The 22,698-nt window shown below is 33.6% G+C and overlaps 2 protein-coding genes and 1 non-coding gene across 3 annotated transcripts; 1 reads left to right on the top strand and 2 right to left on the bottom strand.

The window, feature by feature from the left end:
* Nucleotides 1-583: 583 nt before the first annotated feature.
* Nucleotides 584-655, bottom strand: TRNAC-GCA (transfer RNA cysteine (anticodon GCA)). Its single transcript has one exon. It is a non-coding gene; the product is annotated as a tRNA-Cys (tRNA).
* Nucleotides 656-3,425: 2,770 nt separating this feature from the next.
* On the top strand, nucleotides 3,426-4,926 carry LOC142613051 (uncharacterized). The gene is made up of 2 exons (XM_075785234.1): nucleotides 3,426-3,633; nucleotides 4,223-4,926. Exons 1-2 carry the CDS (start codon nucleotides 3,462-3,464, stop codon nucleotides 4,741-4,743), a joined length of 693 nt encoding a protein of 230 aa, XP_075641349.1. The 5' UTR covers nucleotides 3,426-3,461; the 3' UTR covers nucleotides 4,744-4,926.
* A 2,335-nt stretch (nucleotides 4,927-7,261) lies between these two features.
* Nucleotides 7,262-10,235, bottom strand: LOC142613962 (NAC domain-containing protein 71-like). The gene is made up of 4 exons (XM_075786485.1): nucleotides 9,422-10,235; nucleotides 8,549-8,826; nucleotides 8,104-8,424; nucleotides 7,262-8,016 (listed from the first exon to the last, which is right to left on the bottom strand). The coding sequence occupies exons 1-4, from the start codon at nucleotides 9,576-9,578 to the stop codon at nucleotides 7,735-7,737; spliced, it is 1,038 nt and encodes a 345-aa protein (XP_075642600.1). The 5' UTR covers nucleotides 9,579-10,235; the 3' UTR covers nucleotides 7,262-7,734.
* Between the last annotated feature and the right edge of the window lie 12,463 nt (nucleotides 10,236-22,698).

Below are 22,698 nucleotides of genomic sequence, written 5' to 3' on the forward strand. Positions count from 1 at the left end.
GATCCATCGGTCTCTCTTGCTAGACCTTTTAAGGATCCAAATTAATGTAGAATTACTCCTTTATGCCCTCCAATCACGCTTTTACCCTTTTCCTTTTGCTGATTGCTTTCCTTTTTGTGAGCTTTGGTTCACATGGTTACAAACTTTAGCTGACTTTCCTTTAATTTATTTCTGTTGAAGTAGTTTCAGTGAGCAACCACAGGTTGATTTTTTTTTTTTTTTTTGCCACTATGCATCTTTGGTGTAGTGGTCACTCTACAAGTATAAATACTTGTAAAATGTGGGGAGCAAGGGCTGGGATTCAAGTTTTCAGGAGAAAGCTTCACACACATATACACTTAGATTGGACTAGATTAGAAATTCTATATTGTATAAATAAAAAACTTGATTTTTTTTATTTTTTGCTTCTCATGTGTTAACATGTGTTTGTAGTCACGGGTTGGGCTTCAAAAAGAAGGGGTTTTGGTCTAATTTATGGGCCTTGGCCACGTTGCTCTACTGCCCTAAAACAAAGTCATACATGCAGAAATTCTAAGCAAGTCGCGTAAAAGAAATTAAAGAAAAACAATATTTACACAAATTTAGGGCCCAACCGGGTTCGAACCGGTGACCTCTTGATCTGCAGTCAAATGCTCTACCACTGAGCTATGGACCCGTCGGTATCAAGACTCCGCAAAGATTATATAAATTCTAAAGCCTATACGTGTCAACTCTATGGCAAGTGTTTCGGCTAAGGAAGAGTCCAGGATGACCCTGAACTTTGTAAAGCCCTAGCCACCAAATTATTAGAACAATACATCATGAAACAAGTTTATGAATATAAGAGTTTATTCAATCAAACATAGAGTATTGAAAAATTATTTTAAAAAAAAAAAAAAGTTACCAAAAAAACCACAATCTCAAAGCACAAAACAGAAACCAAAAGCATCAGAAGCTGCAGACAAACATAACAACAGCAAATGGAATTAAGCAACAATATCTCATCTTTCCAGGGCGTAGTCAGGACTTTTTACTTAGGTAAACCGAATTACATATTTATACGTTAGTTATAATTTATAAATATATGGTATACAAAATAATCTAATTTAAAATATAATAATATTATTTTTAAACTCAAATCAATGTATACAAATTGTCTAATTGGCTATAAACATGTACCAATTTTTTTAAAAAAGAGGAACTTAACATATCCTGTGAAAGTTATGCTTGATGTTGATCCGTCATAGTATAAAATTAATTCATTATTAATTCTATGTGAAATTTCTTAGCAAATTTCTTTTCAAACCTTAAAATAATAATAATAAATCTCATCTCTATGGCAACTTAAATTCTCTTCTAAAAATAAATCAAGGTTAGCGCAACTTATTAAGCACCTAAATCCAAAATTAAAGATAAAATTATTTGGAGAAAATATGAGATGATGAGAAAAAGATCACATATGAGATGATGGTCACTCTATGAGTATAAGTGCTTGTAAGGTGTGGGGAGCAAGAGCCGGGGTTCAAGCCTTTAGGAAGGAACTTCACATACATATACAATTAGATTAGGTTAGAGTAGAATTTCTATTTTGTATAAAAAAAAACTATGTCTTAGCATCAACCCATTCAATCCACCCAAAGCGTTCAACCCATTTTGTCCAGCGCCAACACATATGGATATGATATTGATTTCCAATCTAGTTGGATTATAAAAGAGAAGGGACGGGCTTGGTGGCTGGTTGAACGCCAAGACCCAACCCAATTTGTCTATGTTTATATTAATTGCTCTTTAGTCTTTATCTCATATATATATATATATGTATGTGTGTGTATAAATTTCAAGATTACACATGCTAATGTGAAAAATGAATGATATTGTCCCTCTATATTCGTAAACATACATAGTGACATGAATATGGTACTTATAGTTTCTTTATTTTTGTGGAAAAGAAGTTAGAAAATACTCATCAATTAAGCCGTGTTTATTTTGATCTATGGAAAAAATTTATCCAAAAATGGTAAAATAAATTCTAAATGTTAGTTTACAACACATAACTAAAATTAACCCCCTTTTTTAGAGAGTTTCAATCTATGGTGTCTACTTCTGATGATACATTTTTTATTATCAAATTAAAACATCAATCTGTTTTTAGTGTAGGCAGGGATTAAACTCTAAATATCGCATTCAACCATCAGAAACTTTACCAATTGAACTAATTGAAATCCACTAAAACTAACCCAATTAATCCACTGAGTGACAATTGCTCAAATTTTCAACCGACCTACCATTTTGGAAGTTGGTGGGTTGATGGAAATTTGGTTGAAATTTTTTCCTTCAACATGTTGAATTCGACCCACATATAATTTTTGTTAAAAATATATCTCTATTTTACCTAATATTTAAAAGTTTTTGAAATGAATGGTAATTTATTAAGTTAATTTATGGGCTTAAACTTGTAAGACCTATATCTATTGTTCATTTTTAAAAATATAATGGACAAAATTTAGTTATAAAATTGGTTATAGTCTAAAGTTATAATATTACTCAATATCTTTTTATTGGAGGTGAATTTTGACAAATTCACTATTAGATTACATCTTCTTCTGATATCCTTTATGCTTGCAAAATTTCTAGAAAATTAAAAATCAATAGCTATGTCATCAATAAATTGTTTAAATTACAAGTTTTTGTAATTTAAAATTATGCATAAAATATTAGTTTATACATCATATAATAAATAATATCTAAATGACACAAAATTTGAAATGTGTATAATGAGAGTAAAGAACATGCAATTCAACAGTTAGATGTTCAAAATATGTAATAATATTTATTTTATTGAGTAAAGTTGTAGTATTAGGTTACAACTAATTTTGTAGCTAAATTTTGTCCAAATATAATTATCATTTTTAATTAATTAAAAAATAAAAGAAAAAAAAAAAAAAAAAGCTCCAAAAGTACCTTTATTTTTGCTTAGGAAAATGGACACGGTTTGTCTCTAGTGTCCAATACTCCTCCCTAGGAAAACAACTGTAGAATTATTGGATGCGGGAACAATTAAAATGTGCTTAATTTTATCCCCGAGCATAGCACTATAAACTTAAATAAATCACTTATGAGATTGGGTTTTTGGAAAATCTTGATGGGTACAACAAAGTCAAGCTTGAACAAAATCAATTCACTGCTAAGCAAGTGTCATTTGCAAAATCTGTTAAAATAATGTATTGTGGCTTATTAGCCTAATCATAGGGCCCAATTAACATCAAGATTTTCATTATTATCTAGATTAGCACAACATAGGCAACATAATGGGACCTTTGGGCTCAAGGGTACCAGTTTGATCGAGCCAATAGCAAAGTGACATATGTCCTTAATGGGTGGACAAGGTTTAAGGATAAGATATTGCATTTGATGATGTGTTTTTTGAGGACCGTAAGTGGAAAGTGAGGTAAATGGATTAGTCATCTACAGTCTACAGATTGATGGCTTGTTGTTGCATCTCAAACACCATATGTTATGGGAGGAACAGAAGCCCATATAGCTTATTTGGTTGGAACATAGGCAAGAAAAATTTTGATGAGAGGCCACAGACCACGTACCATGATATCGATCTTCCTTTCTCACTTTCTTTGGTTGATAAAACATTCCTAAGGGGTACTCTCTCTCTCTCACAATTGCTATGCGCATGCATTACTAAGAACATAATAGATAAGTTTATCAAAAAAGAAAAGAACATATAGAGAATCTATTCATGTGCATCTGTTTTCATATTAGTAGTCTCAATCTTTATGTCCTTTCCCAGATAAATAAGGATTAGAGTAGAATTTTGATAAGACTTGGAATCATGAGGCGCATTAGAGAGTAAACTGATCAAATCACATTGTCTTGGCTTGTTCCCTGTTTTATTCTATATGTTTTGTATGAAAAGGTATTCTGAACCCTATTAGTAAATCTGGCAAAAAAGAAGACTATAAACTATGACAATTCTCAATTCTGCCACATATTTGGACAAAACTCAGTAAGCTAAAATGTTTAATACGCGTCCAAGAGTCTTGTAACTAAAATGTTTAATACACGTCAAGGGTCCTATAGCTTAATCAGCACCTTTTGATGTTTTTTACAAAGACCTTTAGGGTTCAAGTCACCCCACTTTTGCGATTATGGAACTATAAATTTTTTTTATTAAGAAAAAGTATTAATAAGCTACAATCACTGACCTAAATTTCTGATTGATTATGATCAGGGAGGGACCTCAAATGCTGCTACAAGGCCACCATTGATGGGTTTAGCGCGACTAGTTTCCACAGTTTTTGTGACTTTAAGGGACCATGTGTGATAATTGGGTACACAAACAAGTCCTTCAAGTTTGGTGCATTTAACCCTGAAGGTTATAGAAGCACAGATGATTATTATGATAGTTTTGATCCATTCCTATTCTATTGGGCGGACGATGAGAAAATTGAACCCATCATTCTACCAAAGATAGGAGGCAGTGGTGCAGCACTTTTTGATTATTCTCGGGGTGGGCCCCAATTCGGGGCCGATGGGCTGCTCATTGGGCCTCCTCTAGCCCCGGTTATGGGTGGCTTTGCAGGGCCAGACACCAATTCAGGCATTGGTGATCTGAGGCAAGCAAAATCTAGATTAGGATTGTCATATGCTAAAAGGGAAGATGGGAAGGAGTCTCTTTTTGGAGATGAGACTAAGGCTACCCTTGAAGAAGTTGAAGTTTTTTGCAGTCCTCAAATTGCAAGCTTATACTGAAGTGCATGGAACAAGAGTAAAAGTTTCTACAATTTTTTTTGTTGTTGTTAAAGCGTCCAGATTTCTTCTGAGTACTATTCTTAGGCTCTTGATTATAGGTACATGTTTCTTATGTAGCAGGTCATGTCTTGTAACATATATGGTCAATCAAAAATCATTTTAGCCACCTTATTCTTCTCAAAATATGTGAAAAGAGTTGTCAAGTATACCGAACACCTACATTACTACTTTTTAACTACATATGCATCAATAAACTTCCATGTCACACTTTTTTTCTTTCTTTGTTTCATTGTCAATAGAGCATAATCGTTAAAGGGGTTTTATTAATTACCAAATTATTTGTTTGCATAGTGAGGAAAAGCAACATACATATGCATTCTGTACTTTTAAAGCCAATAAGTAGGTGTCAAGGGTAAAAGTAGTAGGGGGCGGGAGAATATATGTCTTAGAGAATTGCATAGTGTTGCATGAAAAGAATGTGGACTGTGGGGCATATAGAAAGCAGTCACACAAGTCAAGATTCTTGCCAAAGTGAGGGAGGGGCGGGGAACAATTTACAAACTTTGGCTAAGAAATAAATTTTTATTGAATACTAGCTAGCTACCACTTTTTTATGGCCTTGTTGAAGCATTGCTGCTACACATTTGCCCTCTAAATTTGAGCAATGTTCATAATGTTAAAGAGTCACAATTCATTCATTTCATTGGTTATCCTTGCGACTGAGTATCAGTTTCTCAAAGAATGTTTTGTGTTAGTTTATTCCTAGAAGCAATTCAAGATAGAATCTAATAGAATGGATTACTTCAAGCTTCTTCTGCCTTTCTTTTCAAGTTTGGTAAGGAATAAACGTGGGAGTTTAAAAAGTTGGTACTTAGTCATGAAGCTCTTTGCCCCAGTAATTTAGGAGGGTTCTCTTCATAATGACATCAAATGTATAATTGTTTGAGGGTTTCTCTGTGAAAAAAAGTGGTTTCATTAACAAAATATACAAATGTACCAAGAACCAACAGTTACTAGAAAGTAGTATCTTCATTCTTACAAACATGACCCTGACATAACAGAAACACAAACCATAAACAAGAAGACAAATTTTCTTCTTCTTTTTCCTTTTTTCTTTCAGCCTTAAAATTAAACTGCATCAAACTACAATATATCGGCAAAGACTATCAAAGCTGAAGCTGCCAATTTGCACACAACTCTGTATTCACTCAGAGTCTTCATCTCAATCTCTGCTTGCAACTCATTTTATTTTCTGCAATAGGAATTGCTGCAATATGAATTTGGTCTTCAATGTTGTTTTCTTCTGGCCAAGAATCTTTTCTTGCCAAGTATGGCTAGCAAGCCAACAGCACTCCAGCTTACTTTGTTCTGATATGAAACAAAGTGAGTCTGATCAATCCAAATCATAGGCTTGAACAGGTTATTCTATCAAAGGCAAAACTCTTTTACAGATTTGTTCTGATATGAAACAACCAAAAAAGATGTGATCCCTTATCCCCAACTCCCTTTTGCAGAAGAGAGTCCCTCGGTAACCCCACTGGAGCTGTCTGTCTTTTATGGATAAGGGATAACTTGTTTTTTTATTATTAGCCTATCAATAATGCAATGCTTTTTTATAGCTTTAGAACACCAGACAAGATGGTTTTACTGTTCTATCACAAGAAGCCACCGCCTATTGCTTCCCATGTTTAAGAGATGCTAAAAGAGGGAAAGTTTCTGATGAATGCCTCATTTGATGCATCTTAATAGAAAATTAAAAGATAACTGGAATTTGATCTGTCTTGAGCAGCTTCCACTCAGTAGTGAAAGTTTTTAATAATCTACCAATATCTCAAGTGACCCCACTAAATTAATAGGAAACCAACAAAAAGCTCAAGAATGTGTCTAAAAGCAACTTCTAAATGGAATGGCTTATCAGCATGGATTTAAAAGTGAACTTTACCCTTAGCTTTAAAACTAAAGAGAACATTACATTTCAAAAAATTCAAGCAACTTGACAAACACAGTCATTAAAGAAAGCTACTTTGGCAATTGAAAGTTGTGACAGAAGCTCTCTTCAGTTCACATGCCCAACTGCCTTTTCATTTGTTCCTTGCAGTCTTGCAAAATTAAACATCTTCAGCTCATCAATCCTACTAAGTTAAATGGAGCAAACATTACGATCCAAATTAGAAGGAAACATCTAGGCATCAATGTCTAATATACACTGAAGCTATCCTCTCTAAGAATATCTGAACAAATTTGAACCACAGGGAACATACTATAGAGATGGTCACTTCAATATAAAGTATGTGTTCATTGCAACAGGAATACAGAACACTATGCATGTCCAAGCACAAAGATGAGTAGTTATTCCATTAGCATACAGTATTAGAAGGGAATTCCTGCATTAAGACGCTTCCATATGAACTAAGTAAAGAAAAAATGTAAGTGTTCTAACACGTGTGTGCATATATATATATATATATATATATATAGAGAGAGAGAGAGAGAGAGAGAGAGAGAGAGAGAGAGAGCATACACCAGAGAATAAGAAAAATTTATAAAACAGATTACTAAAAGTAAACCAACTTCCGGTGCAATCGATAAAAGTGATTATCACCAGGGGGTACTAGCTTACAACAGAAACAAGACATTGAGGACAGACATGCCTACTAAACCAACCCTGGTAAAAAGCATAAGGAGGACTTCTACAGCAAGCCCTTTCTGCTTAATATATAAGAAAGGGTTACACATTATTTTCCATTCCAAGAACCAACATTAAAAGGCGTTGTCTCAGATACCCTTCTAGATGATAAAAATGCAAGGTACTCATAGTTGATAAATCCTACCCAAGGCAGGTCCTGCGTAACAATCACCAAGTCATCCTCTTGCAACCATAGATCACTAAGTTCCCCCTAACTCCCAACTCCACTTGCTTGTCAGAAAATTGGAGCTTGGTCATTCTAATATTGCATTGAAAATAGAGCTGCTATGATCCTCCTATCCTTTTCAGTAAGGATGTGGATATCTTAGTGAATTGGTCTGGTCATAGCCTTCATATGGCATATGTTCATTGCCAAAAAGGTCCATGTAGTTTGCATGTCCAGAGTAAGGTGACATGCAGCCAATTCGACTCAGATCCTCAGCAACTTCAATTTCCCCTGTGAAATTTGAATATGATGAACTTGGAGAAATTTCTTTATATTCATATGGCAGCCAATTAGTTGTTGGGCCTGGAAACTGATACTGTGGAAAGTATTCAGATACAGCAACTTGTACTTGTGGATAATCCTGCAGTAAGCCAAGGTGATATGTTTCAAGAACTCTAAAAAATATGAAATAATTTACTGAAGTTCCTTTATTCCTAAAATGCAATACCTTTGATGAATCAAGAATTAGTTCAGGTGAGACCCAGAAACTTGTGGGATTGGTCTCCACCAAGGAAGGCTCATATTCTGCCATTGGAGTAACTTCATGTGGAGGGGTGATAGGGCTAGAATATTGACTCTCATTTTGCAGGTAACTTGCTTGAGACGAAATGTCATTGGAGATGCTGATGGGCTCATTCGAGGCTCTATTAGAGGTGAAATCCACATTGCTCGAACTGCTTCCAACCCTCTTAGCTTTTGGCTCTCCGTGATCATTCATCTTCTGTCCATTCTCATTCTTCTTTACAACACGGCACAAAGCAAAAGGTCCCTAGAGAGAATAACCAAATAGAATATAGGTCTCTCAGACTATATAAGGCAAAACAAGCACATTTTTCCAAACAAACTTGAGGCACATTTAAAGTTAAACCATTACACAAGTCCATAGATTTTACCTGAAAACTTGATGATCCTAGTGAAAGATCATCAGAGAGGCGATACTCATGCATTACCCAGTCTGATCGATCTCCTAAAGGAGCCCGTCCACGATAGAAAACTAGGGTCTTGCGATACCCAGTCACAGCATCCTGACAGACAACCTTCCGGTCTTTCCCAGTGGCTTTCCAGTAGCCAGCTTTGGTGGCTCTATTTGTTCTTGAGCCATTCGGGTACTTCCGATCCCGGGGACAGAAGAAGAACCACTCCATATCTCGTTTTGGAAGGAATGATTTCTCTGCAGTCCACAGCTTAGACATTAGATTTGAAACCTCTCAGAACAATCAAGTTAAAAGGAAAATGAAAGAGAAATCAATTGGAGGAATAATTGTTCTTTCAGTGCTTTCCTTTTCACCATATTCTTTGGAGATTAAAGAACTCCATATGAACCGGCTTTTAGAGGATAAAAGTTAAAGTCCCCATGAGAAAAAGAATTTTTATAACAGGATTTAGTCATAAAGAAGAATGATTAAAGAAATCAAATAAACAAAACAAACAGAAAAGTACTTTTCCAGCACTAAAGAATTCTCAGTTCACATTGGCATAAAGTTCAATATAATAAATCCATCACTAACCACATACACTCTACCCTGGGTAATTTCTAGAGCACCAATGTATAGGTTGATTTTGCATTGGTCCTAACTTGTCAACAATCTCCTACTCAAATCTAACTTTAATTCAAACCAATACAGATGGTTATAATGATTGTTTTCACATTCACTTTCAAATTCTCACTCATTAATGCTCATATTTTAAACAGAGATGATGACAACAAAATTGGTATAATGTAAAACTGTGAAACAAAACTTCAATTAGACTGATTTGAAGTGTACCTGGCAACTCCCATGGATCGAATTTGTACAAATCGACTACGGGAATAACTTCGAGCTCAATTTCAAGCCCCTCCACTTTTCTTCTCAGGTAATAGCCCACCAATTCCTCATCAGTTGGATGGAAACGAAATCCGGGTGGGAGTGATGCCCCTCCCATGATTACACTCCTCTAGACTATCAAATTCTCTAAAAGCAGCCAAGCTAGAAAAAATAACAGATGGCAAAGCTTGCAAATTTAGGCACAAATTCTCAGAACTTTGTTGTTATGTGCCTACACCTATTAAAAATCTGGAAGATCCAAAAATAAAAGCTTTTTTCAACAATAAATTTCTTGTCAAAAGCCGAGTAAAACGTCCATAGAATGCATCCGTTGAACAACGGAATCATTGTCTGTAGGATTCAAGCTTATGATGTGGTGCAATTGTAACCCCCACCAAACCCCTTAAATAGTACTCACAGAACAAAGTTGAAATGAACAAAAGCTTAAAACTTTAAGCAATACCCAGAAGCTGGAACTGCTTAAATTCAACAATTACACCTCCAATTCAAAGTTTTGAAACTGAGAATGATAAAGAACTTCTACCAAAAAAAAAAAAAAAAAAAAAAAACTAGTTAGAACTTCCAAAATTGGAACCTATTCAAAAACCCAGAAGCTAAAACCATTCAAAATAATTTTTTTTTTTTTAAAAAAAACAAAAAGGTGTTTTGAATGTGTGGGGACTACAATTGATGGAAAGTTCAGCAGTGTGTTCCAAGAAACAAAAAAGAAAAAGAAGAAGAAGAAGCGGAGGAGGAGGAAGAGGAAGAGTAGAGTAAAAACTTGAGGCAAATGGGGTGTGCTATATATAGCATATTGGGGGAACCAACAGTCCAAAAATACACACCGAAAGTTTTGAGATTGCTTGTCTCAAGCGCACCCAAAATTCCAAAGGTGTGGCCCCCATAACTCGAACTCAGTTCACACACAACAGTTTTAGTTACTTCGCGCCAAACCAATTTATGACCGTTGCTTCAATGGCTTGACTCTTGAGTCTAGTTTGTGTGTTTGGCTCTACAAGAAATTCTGATACATAAATACTACATTCTTCTAGCACCCATACTTTTTGTTTTTCTTTGGCTAGTAAAAGGGGTCAAAAGACAATATTTCATGAGTCACTTGTTCAATATTCCAAGTACTACATTTATGAAAAAGAAAAACAAATCATATAATGATGATCCTTTCTAAAACCAACCAAAATTTTCCCATGATTTTTTTATTGCCCACAGGTTATATAACAATGATGACCATCCAATGCAATTCAATTTTCTACTCCTTTTTGACACAAAAATTTGAATCCTTTCCTATTGAGCTTTTTTTTTCAATTCAATGATTGAGATTAAATGTCTGTAGTGTACTCTCCAATTCCACCATCAAAATACAAGGTATATGATATGATGGGCATATCATATCATATGCAAGAGATTTCTTACATAGAGAAGACTTCCAATTAAATTAAGGAATAATATTGTCATCTCATTGCAAATTAATTATGTGATCTCAAAATGATATTTATATATGATAACTCAATAATCACATATATTTACAATCAATTATATTAAATTAAAGTTAACTTAAGAGTTTTATAATTTAACCAGTTGACATATTTTGGTTTTTTAAGAGAGTTATCCAAAGTTTAAATCATTTATCTTTTATTGTAACTATCAAATTATAATTAAAGTTATGAACCAACTAAAGGTCTGTTTAGGATCCACTTATTTTATAGAAATTAAAATTTTTTTACTAAAAATAATATAGATAAAGATAAAAGTTAGCTGAAATAGTACGGTAGAATTATGAATAGTACCAAAAAGTACAGTGAGGTCCATAAATAATAGTAAAAATAAACTGAATAATAAAATAAACTGAATTTTTAAGTTAAAGCCAAACACATACTAAAAACTTTCATTAAACAATTATATTTCTTCTATTTTTCTCTTAATGAATACTTTGGTAAGCAAGATGAAGAGAGAGGCGATAGTATGAATATAACTTTGAGACTTGAGAGACCTCTGAGAGTATTAAGCGGTGAGTAGTCAAACGCGGCATTGATTGGGGAATTTGGGCTTTCTTGGTCATGGCCTCCAATATGAGCTCCTTCCACGTCATCTTGAGTAGGACAAAACACTTTTTTCTTTTTATTATCGAAGTGATGGTGTTATCAATCGGGCCCCTCTCTCCAAAAAGGAAAGGAGAGTCACGAAAAGTGTTTACTGAGTTTTTGAGGCTTCGTGGATTGGCCAAACGCACCTTAGTGAGTGGACACTTTTTAACCATTATTTTTTATTTTTTTTTATTTTTTTTGAATTCACAGCCATGTAAAGTATACCTCTTATTAATCCCCATTTAGTGGGACCAACTAACGTAATGCCTATCAAAGAATCTATTTGGGTGGTAATTAGGACACCTTTCTTCTACATTAGCAAAATGGAAAAAAGGTGTAATTAGAAGACTTGCTTTAGAAGTTAGGGTGGAGAACGTATGACCACATGGGGTATGGTTTGATGGTAAGAGTTCTTATCTTAGCACTTAGAGAAGAGCGGTTTAAGTGATAGTCTCAGCAAGGTCTTGTGTGATACACGTAATATTACCCATTGACATCACATGGTGTGAGATCGATAAGCCTACACCAGAGACCCCTTTTTTTTATTCAGCAAAAAAAAAAGAAAGGGTGGAGAATGTATGACTACACTTACATGTTTAATGGACAAACTTCCACCTAGGTTGTGATTAACTATTTAATGGAATTTAGTAAGAATTCTATTAGCTACTAGGACTTCTTACTTTTCATTACTTTAAGAATTAAGAATTAGGAAAAGTAAGTTGAAGTATGCATTCAACTCATCAATCATACGGTTCAATCTAATGTAATCTAACGCATTACCTTGGGTTAGTTTTTCATATATTAATGGGTTGGATTAAGTATATTTTTGTTTGTTTTATATAATTGGGTTGAGTTAGCTTATGTTCAAATTGAGAAAATTTCAATCCAAGTAACCCAACCTAACTCACGCTATTAATAATTTAAAAATATATGTATTTCAAGTAGAGTTTTTCACAAGTTGATTTGAGTCAATTTAGACTCAACCTAGACTTGATTTGATCACATCTGGTGGTAAAAGATGAAACTTGTCGTGAACCGAAGAGAAGCAATGGTTCGGTCTAGGTCGGTTGTCCATAGGTAGCAGTCGGTGGTCAAAACCAAATAAAAATAGAGAAGAGAAGCATTTCTTTGCCAATCTAGTCACGGATCTGGGAGATCTCCTCCAAATTTGGTCGAAGATTGTGAGATCTTAACCAAGTGGAAAAATAGACACTCAACCCATTTGAGGCTAGTTTCGAATTACTCAACCTGTCATTGACTGGCAATAGTCACTAAAACCACGAAATTTGAATAGGTCAGTTTGGGTTGAGTAGGTGTGTCAGTTTGGACACTCATTTGGAAAGCCCTAATTTTAAGTTTATTAGATTCTTACAAAATGGTCTCAACTTGATCATACAACCAACTTGAGGTTGAGTCAGGAATTTCTCAACTTTAGAGGTCACATTAGATGGGAGAGGTCTTACCTAAGTGGGCCTTTTACCACCTGCATTAGAACGGCTTGGGCTTGGAGAGAAAGAGACATTTTTTTGTTCATTGAGCATTCATATTGTTGTGCTTCTATTTCCTATGATCATTATTGTATACACCAAATTTTGTACCAGTTAAAACTCTTTATTCCTCAGCCCCAATGAGAGTCTTTGCATATGTTAAGCAAGGGTAACTAAAGTATTCTCAATAATTTAAAGGTAATCAAAACTCAAAAATGTTGAAAATGATGTTGAAAAATGGCATTTGCTCACTATTTTACCAATATCTTTTGAACCACAAAGAATTTTTGAATGAGGGTTTTTTTTTTTAATCCATTTGGAAAGTAAATATCCAAGACTTCAAAATGGACATGACTGTTTCTCAATTTGGATTTAAAATGAATAACTTATGGTTGTTTGAAGTTGGGGTAGTAGTGTTGTCGGAAAATTAAGGTTGTAGGCGAGGCCGCATATGCAACCTCAAAGCTGTGTATATATGCTTCAGGGTTGCGTATATAGAGCTACCCCAGCAACCCTAAGCTTCCATATTTGAGCCGCAAATACTTTAATCTTCAAGGGGGCACCACACAAACGTCTAGGAAGCTCTAAAACCCTCTATAAGGCCCCAACAACCCTAATTTCATTTTATAAATACTCACTTTGGGTTTGTTTGGATACTATTTATTGCTGAAAACTGAATACTGAAAATTGAAAACACTGTAGCAGAATAATTTTTAAATGTGTAAATAGTATCGTGGGACCCAATTTTAAAGTTAATTTTGCTTAAAAAAAGGTTTGTGGGTCCCATAAACAGTGCACAGGACCCACTTTTTAGGGACGCAAACACGCAAATGCTGGACGCAACGCTATCCAAACGTTCACTTTATGCCTCCATTTCAAATCACTTCAATAGAGAATGTCCTTTTGCTACTATGCTTACAAAAATATATTTATTTACTCTAATCTATCTATATTAGCACGTTTTTTATTCTCCAAAACCTCTCTCTAGGAGTCATTAGTAATCAAAAACTTGTTTTCAATTTCATTTTATAAAATCTTTTGTTCTTGAGTTGTGATAGCAGAGTTCTATAGTGTTCTTTAATTTTCCTTGCAATTTCAATCCAAATTTTTCGTTGTGGGAAGTGAGAAATCAGTTAAAAGCTTCGAAGCATTGATCCATAAGCAAGGCGAGTCTTCTCTTATATGATTTTTTGCTTTGCTAACTAAGATCCACATGAGTTTGATGTATTTTATTTTAATATTTATATTTGATTTATTTTATGACCATGCCTCTTTCCTTGTCATGTTGATCTAATATTGAGTTGATCATATTTAGATTTTAGGATTTCTCATGTTTTTCTTTAGTTTCATTATTAATTATTTTTTAGTTAATTCGATCTACCTTCTAAAATTCAAGTTGATTATTAAAAATAAAAATACTAAATTACAATTTTTGGTGATGCATAAGTAGGATTTCGATCCTACACATGCTTGATCAAGTATGAGTTTGAGCTCTGAACCCAAAATGGGTAGAAAATTGTGTTTTTGATTGATTGTCTCTAACATGTTTTGTGATTTTTTTTTACTCTGAATATTTAGGATTAGAATAGTTAAGTATTTGCCATAATTTTCTCTTTGAATTATTCCACATTTAATATTATCACATTTAGAATAGAATGTTTCTTTGTCAATGCGTGTTTTTTTTTTTAATTTTTTTTTTTATACAAGATAGAATTTCTACTCTAGCCTAATCTAAGTGTATATGTGTGTAAAAATCCCTCCTGGAGACTTGAACTCCCGACCCTTTCCCCCCACACCCCACAAGCACTTATACTTGTGGAGTGAACGTCACACCAAGGGTATGCGATGGTAATGCATGCTTATTTTTTTTTAACTTGAGTTGGTTTGATTTAGTTGTTGATTTTCCATATCCAAAAAATATCTTATTGATTTGAATTTCAAATGTTTCCTTCTTTACTTGATACAGGTATGAAAATATTTACTTATGTGTTTTAAGTGTGTGATGAGGATTAGAGCTCCATTAGTAATTTCTTTATTTAAATATGGCTTATCAACTCTAGTGGAGGCCAGTTAATTTGACTAGGTGGGCTTGAGTGTTTATTACCTTCCTAAGTATGTATCCTAATTATGAACCTAATGTCTGATGCGTAGGTCTTTACGAGGGACCCAAGTTGGTTCTTGAACCTAAACCAAGTGATGACTCTCACTGCTCTACCTCATGGCCCATTCAATTGAGGCACAGTCCTGAGGGAAAACCGTCACAATTATATCTTAAGAGACATGTCCAAGAGACTCAAAACACAATTGTGAGGAGAAAAATATGTTTTAAAGTAGTGTCAAACACTAACTGTGGGGGGATGATAATCCAAAATAGGTAAATAGGAAGGCAGGGTTATTTCCGAGAAGCTAAAATCCATAAAATGATCTGGGACGGGAATCCCATAACTTGAAAAGAGATTGAGGTAACTTGCTTGATTAAGATTCCGAGGACATACTTCGGACCTCAGAAGGACAAGCACTAGCTGTATAAAGGGTCACAGAATCGAGCCACCAAAAGGAAAGAAAACTAACTTGGCACAGAATGCGAGAAAGATGAAGAAAGAAAGGTATAATAGCTATCTCTTCCGCATTAAATACAAGACAATCACTTCTCTGATCGCATTAATGAAGAAGTGACCATGAACAATGGTAGCACAGCTAAGATTTTAGTGTAAAGCTTACTGGTATGATCCAGATGGGACAAGAATTCTAGGAGTCTGATTTTAACCCTCCAGGTGTAGGATTAAGATGCATTGAGATTGGATATATAAGGCAAGGTAAAACATTTGAAGGATGGGGGAAAGAGAAAGAAAGGAGAAAAAGAGAGAGTGATCATTTGTCTTTATAACATCTTCCTCAGAATAGACCCGAGGACCAACACTTATATTTTTTTTGTATTAACTTTCAAAGGAACATCAATAAGAAAAATATCATATCTTTCATATTCTTATGACATAAGCCTTCTTGATCCTTGTACAGAGTATTCAAAAATAGACTTGACTTCTCATCTCTAAAGAAAATTAATTGTATTAGCAAATAGCAAAACCACCCTCAAAAACTTAAATTTGTTCTTTTGCTTTTTGCCCGCCACACTAACCTTGATCATATCTCTACATTTTTCATTCTATACACATCTGGTTTGTGGGTATTTTAATTGTTTTACAGATTTCTTGTTTACATAATCTATTTGTTGTATTTTGTATACAAAATCTATTTATTTTTCTTCTTTAGAGAATCTGTTTGTATTATAATATTTGTTTGTTGTTCTTGTGAGGTCCAAAGCTAGAAAGCTCACACCCAAAGTTCACCTCTGTAAATCCTAAATTCAATTTAGGCGCCCTTACAAACATTGCGCTGGACTTTGACATGTATTCCAATTTTGTTTTTATTTAAACAATTAACCTCATGCATAATAGGTCTGTGAAAAATCAAACATTCCGAATCACATAATGTACACCTAGTAGGCTAGTAATAATGTTATTTCAAAATTATTGATGATGTAGTAGAAAGTAGAAAGACAGTGCGTAATTAAATCCATTAGACTTATAATATTAGTAAAATGTTTGATTTGTCACATATCTTATATGCAATAGTTGATTATTTAAATCAAAACTCTAAGAAACAAAATATACACGTACATTGAAAATCCGACAGTGATAATTTGCAAAAATCTATCTGTTCAATTTATCAGTCCTACTTGCAATTACTTTTTTTTTGTTTTTTATGAAAGGCTAGCCTATTTTACTTGCTAAAACAATGATCAAAGATCCATTACAATTTTTCTTTGGGTCAAGTGTAAGATAAGAGGATTAGACCACCGACACAAATTCTTCCAAAATGTCGAAACACTGTCGATCCATCAGGTTCATTTGCCACTAGACATAGCTATGTTTAGATGTGCCATTGTCAACTCGACATGAATTTTTTTTAAAAGAAAATGATGAGTTATAATTTTTTGCCCTTTTTTCCAACTCCGCGCAAGATTGAAAGTAAGATTTGTTCAAATTAACCCACCCCTTTTTAGGGTTAAAAATAAATAAATAAAAAACCCCACTCCACTTGTACTAAGCATGGCCCATGAACCCCTAGTCAATGACGGCAAGAGTTAAAGAGTGAACTTTTTTTTTTTTTTTTTTTTGGTCGAAAAGGGAGGTTTTATTTATATAAGTAAACTGTTTATATAGACAGAGCAAAATCAGCAGATGTATAGCACTCTGGGCCCTGGGGTGTCCAGGTACATTATTAAGTCTCACACGAAAAAGTAATACACAAAATAGAGACAGCTATTATATTCTTTACGCTCGGTTTGTTTAGACAAAAATATTTTCTAATTTTTTTAAAAAGTATTTTTTGTAAAACTATCTCATTCTTCTCAGATCTCTTATTCAACTATTAGAAATTTTACCAAAACTAATTGGTGTCTTGATCTAATGATAAAGAGTTATCATCAAGAGCAGACGCTATAGGTTGAAACTCTCTCTCAAAAAAAAAAATCACATTTTCCTATCTTTGGTAATTACCTTAAATGAGTTAAAAAATAATCTTCTAACTTCTCTTATTTAGCTCATTGTGAGGTAGAGTTGTTTTCCAAAAAAATTTAATGAAAAACAATCTCTCAATAAGTCATACTTTTTCTGTTGACCAAAAATAGTTTTCTTTTGACTTTTTTTTTTAATACTATCAAACACTGAAAAATACATAAAATTATCTTTGCAGAAAGTTTTCTATTGAAACAAACATGGCATTAATATTGTGACTTAAATTTTCAGCACTCTCATAGAGGGTCCAGGTACATTAAGTCCCATATAAAGTAGTTATACGCATAATATAGACAACTATCATATTCTTCAGCATTGTAACTTAAATTTTCAGTACAAAAAATCCACCACTCATTTTTACCCTTAACAACGGGAAGAATGATGTGTGATTACAAATTAGTCAGTAATTTTTCTATCCAATAATTCACAATTGGATGCGATAGCAATTCGCTGGAGACTGGAGTCTTAAAAAGTTAAAAAGAAGAAGAATAGCCTAGTAGTAACCACAAATTTTACTAACTAAAGCTAAAAAAGAAGAAAAAAAAGTTGAAAATGTAAACTTTAACATATGCCCAATCAACTTTCCACTAACTAAAATCTTTTGTCAAATTTTATTGTCCAAGAAAATACATAAGGAGAAAAATTGGTAGAAATGATTTCAAAGTGAAAAGGAGTTTTTTTGTGTGTGAAATGTAGTAGGGTTATCAGTTGTGTAAACCAAGAAGGAAAAAAAGGTTTTTGACGCCTTTGTTTGTGATGAGTTGGTTTACAATATGGTAATGGTAGCGCTGAAGTTGAAGTGTGAATGAAGTAAAAAAAAAGAAAGCAAAAAGATGGTCATAGTCTCATTTTTATTTTTGCTGAAATGGTCATAGTCACATTGGGCGTGAATGATAATAGAAGAAACATTGGGCTGAGTTTCTTTTTTTATGGGGAATTGGAAAATAGGAAGACCACCTTCCTTATCCTTGTCCTTGTTTGTCTACTGCTTTCGGTTCCCTTTGTCCCCCGGTGTGTCATTGTTGCATCAACTCCTCTAATCAACGGCAGTCTTTAAGTCTTTGCTCATAGAAACCAACACTAGAAAGAGAAATTTCCAAGATCAAATGGGGTTTGAATTAACTCCAAATTCAACCAAGTAATGGATGAGTTATGAGTATAATACAAATTTCTTTCGGTTAATTAACTCAAACCCAAATCATTTGCCTAGAGGATAGTATCAATTAATCAATTACACTCTTTTAAAAATGACCAAATTAAAAGCTTTCTTTTTAAAACTTTGTACTAATATAATATGGGTTATGCTAACGAGTGCGTTCAAGGCATTGGTTAACAATTTATTTTAAGAAAGTTTTAATACTATTTTTATGGGAAATGAAAAAAACTATCAAAATATTAATTTTTTTTTCTATAAAAACTTTCTTTAAATAGATTGTTAACTAATACCTTACAGTATTTGTTGGCATTTCTCATATAATATTAGGCATGTGACCAAGTAATGGATGAGTTATGAGTATAATACAAATATTCTTTCGGTTAATGAACTCAAAACCCAAATCATTCCCCAAGAGGATAGTATCAATTAATCAATTACATTCTTTTAAAAATGACCAAATTAAAAGCTTTTTTTTTTATAACTTTGTACTAATATAATATTGGGCATGTGAGAGAGAGAGAAGAAGGATGTGATGAGTTTCTTTCCCATATCGGTGGATGAGTTACAACAGAGAGGGATGGGTTTGAATAAATTCAACCAAGTAATGGATGAGTTATGATTATTAGTGTAATACAGATATATATTCTTTCGGTTGATGAAGTCAAAACCAACTGGCTTTTCCTAAGTTCAATTCTAAGATATATCTAATAATCAATTAACCTGTTTAAAAACGACCAAATAAAAAGCTTTCTTTTTTATTACTTCGTAAAATTTGCGCATAAAAGAGAGAGATATGGGGATTTGATGAGTTTCTTTCACGAATTTCTTTCCCACATCAGTGGGATAAGATTGTGGAAGATTTGAGTGATGCATAAAAAAAGGAAAAGTTCAAAACCATTTTGGCTGCATCTAGCAAAATTCATATTCCTACTGACGGAGGAGTACAAATCATTAGTCTCACTCTTATATTCCAATTAGTGTTCAAAACCATTAGTGTTCAATTTTATATTCCACTAATCATAATACATCATTTGATTGATTTTTTTTTCTATTTTAAATTTTGATTATTTTATAAAAAAAAGTCAAATAAATACATAGCATACTATGATTGATAAATCATAAAAAGAAAACACAAAGTACGACATAAAATTTGCACTCCGACCCAACCAAGTAAGTGAGCTTTTGAGTCATCTCCTCTAGCGGCATTTACCAAGTTGTGGATATGCAATAATTTGGTTAGTGAGAAAATTTTGGAAAAGCAGCCACCAAACACTATTTGCAAATAAAAAAAAATTAAAAAAAAAGCCGAAAAAAAAAAAAGGTAAGAACTGTGTCTGCAGTTAACGCACGCCACCTAACCATAAAATTACTCACAATCAACAACGTCTCATCTAATTATCATTATTTAATGTTAAAGATACCTACGGCCATTGAACCATGTAACACATTAAGCATTCATGTACCAGACATGTCCCGACATGGATCTGCATTAAAATGAATCCACCATGAAGAGCCTGCGGCGGCCTTGTTGTCTTGATGCTAATTCTATTTTGCATGATGATTATATTGAGTATAAATCTTGACCCTAAGATTTTGGATATATTCATGACTAATCTGGTTTTTTTTTTTTCACGAATTTTCTATTGTGCTCGTTTGACACGAGATGCAATTATGCAAGTATTATGCAAACATTTTGGTCAAACACTAACAATAGTACAATCACTAGTTTATGTGCGCAGTCATGCTGTGCTTATTCTGTATTATGATCTGTCCCTCGTGTTTCGCAATATTTTTGAATCTTTTCTCCTGTTTTGATATATTATGGAATCACCTTCTAAAGCTTTTTTTCAAGATTTTGTGAAGTGGGTACGTACGAACTTATCATATATGTATGCCGGTTTGAGCAATTGTTGGCTTTGTAGATACGCTTTTAAGCTTTATCTATTCTGTATCTTAAGTATGGATTAAAAAACAAAAAAAACAAAAAACAAAAAACAAGAGCCCTTTCTGTTGAATCAAGTTCAAGATGTTTATTCAAAATTTTGATTTACTATCCTACTGTAAATCTTCTTTTTCGTTTTTCTATTCTTTGCTTTCTTACTTTCAACCCTTCTAGTTCGCTTGGCAGCGTTACTTTTGCTTTCAGCTTTTTGCCTTTTGTTTCGATTTTTACCTTATCATTTATCTTATAAGATGTGATTACATCAAGTGGTTTTTTATTTTTTTATGCGACACTACGATCTCATTAATTGGCTAAAATTCTTTTTCCTAAGTCAAAATGAATCAATTGAAATCTTTTTCTATATATTTTGTAAAGCTTATGAGTTTTGAACTAAAAGAAAGATGACTAATTCTAATACAGTTTCTTGAAGGTGTTTGGAGGAACCTTCATTTTATTTTCATATGGCTTGGATTTTTTTTTTTTCAACGAAACTGCTATTAAGTATTAACTATGCCATTGATTTAACAAGGTAACTAATCATCAAAGAGGACTATCTAAAGTCATGTAACTCATGTAGGAAGTGTTTTCTTACCGGTTTAGTGTGACTTGATGCCAATTACCACTTTCATGCCAGACCACTTCTATCATATGACACTTTGTTGTTACTAAAAAAAAGTTGTGTTGAGCAATCTGAAGAATTCCCAAAAATTATTGTCACGGGATAATTAGTCAACAAATCAAAAAAAGGCAAAAATTGCAGCTACTATTCCAATTTATTGCCAAAATAATAACTTCCAAACAACTTTTTAATGCTCAATATAGATGCCTTTATAAATCACAATATGGCTAGGTGCCAAACTGCAAACTCAACATCAAATACAAGAGAACCAACAAGATAACCATGTACATCAAACCTGTCGGGACCCCAAACCACTTTTAGCTTCCGATGCTTCATGCTTGTTGCTTGGAATCGTCAAAAAAAAAAAACTTTCCTCCATTTTCTTCTTCTTGTTGCTCAAGATCTACATATTATATCATCATTTGAAGTTAGCTAAGCACATACTTCATCCATCTCTTCAAACATGTTCCAACAGTCAAAGCCTACATGTTTCATGGTCAAAAGATAGTTTTGAAAAATGGTTTTACTAGAACAATAATATTTAAAAGCTATTCAAACTTAGCTGTACAGGACTAAACCCCTAAGCCTAATTAAGTAAAGGACTGTTGAGACATGACTGTTTTGACTACCAAGGTTTAAAGCTAGGTTGACCCAAATTGTATAACAAACAAGCCTTGATGAAGTCGTAATTTGTTTGAGATTAGACAACCGTTCCTACCCAATTCATATATTCAATTATATGGGTACTGCATCAAGTCCTCGTGGCACCAGTTCTTAGAGTTTAGATGCATATAATATAATTTCAGCTCCTTGTCAATGAAGAACCCTGTAAAGGCGAATTAAACACACAGTAATTGCATGACAAAAAATTATGAATACTTTGCCATGACTGAGGAAAATGGGCAAGGACTCAGGATGCCTTGCAGCTTTGTCCAATCCTTTTAACTTGTTTAGGCAAGATCCTGGAAATAATACAGTGTCAACTCAATTGCAAAATGAAACAGTACTGTTACATCGGGTAGAGCAGAATGCTATTGCTAGCTGCTGGCTGCTACCTGTTACATCGGGTGCAAGCATTTCATATGCATCTCAACTATTGTCCACCATCAAATCCTAACCAATCAAAAGCAACAGCAAAACAAAAACATCAAATTTTCAGCACAACACTAACATCAACTCCCTGATTATCCAAATACAAAGCCACAGCAGGTCTGGACAAACTGAATCTCTATGAAGCAGTTTATTTTTTAGGCTGAATTTTTATGAAGCATTTTAGTCAGGACTTTTTGTGAAAGAAAAAAATCCTCACCCAAAAAAAGAAAAAGAAAAGAGACTACTATTGACTATTGACCATA

The sequence above is a fragment of the Castanea sativa genome, chromosome 10 (genome assembly GCF_040712315.1).
Source record: "Castanea sativa cultivar Marrone di Chiusa Pesio chromosome 10, ASM4071231v1".
Taxonomy (NCBI): domain Eukaryota; kingdom Viridiplantae; phylum Streptophyta; class Magnoliopsida; order Fagales; family Fagaceae; genus Castanea; species Castanea sativa.

Excerpts from the sequence above, each read along its gene's own strand:
- LOC142613051 (XM_075785234.1), top strand. The coding sequence starts at position 3,462 with ATGGCTTGTTGTTGCATCTCAAACACCATATGTTATGGGAGGAACAGA. Across the intron at positions 3,634-4,222 it reads TGATAAAACATTCCTAAGGG|GGAGGGACCTCAAATGCTGC; the intron begins GTACTCTCTCTC and ends GATTATGATCAG.
- LOC142613962 (XM_075786485.1), bottom strand. The coding sequence starts at position 9,578 with ATGGGAGGGGCATCACTCCCACCCGGATTTCGTTTCCATCCAACTGAT. Across the intron at positions 8,425-8,548 it reads TAGGATCATCAAGTTTTCAG|GGACCTTTTGCTTTGTGCCG; the intron begins GTAAAATCTATG and ends TATTCTCTCTAG. Across the intron at positions 8,017-8,103 it reads TAATTCTTGATTCATCAAAG|GATTATCCACAAGTACAAGT; the intron begins GTATTGCATTTT and ends GGCTTACTGCAG.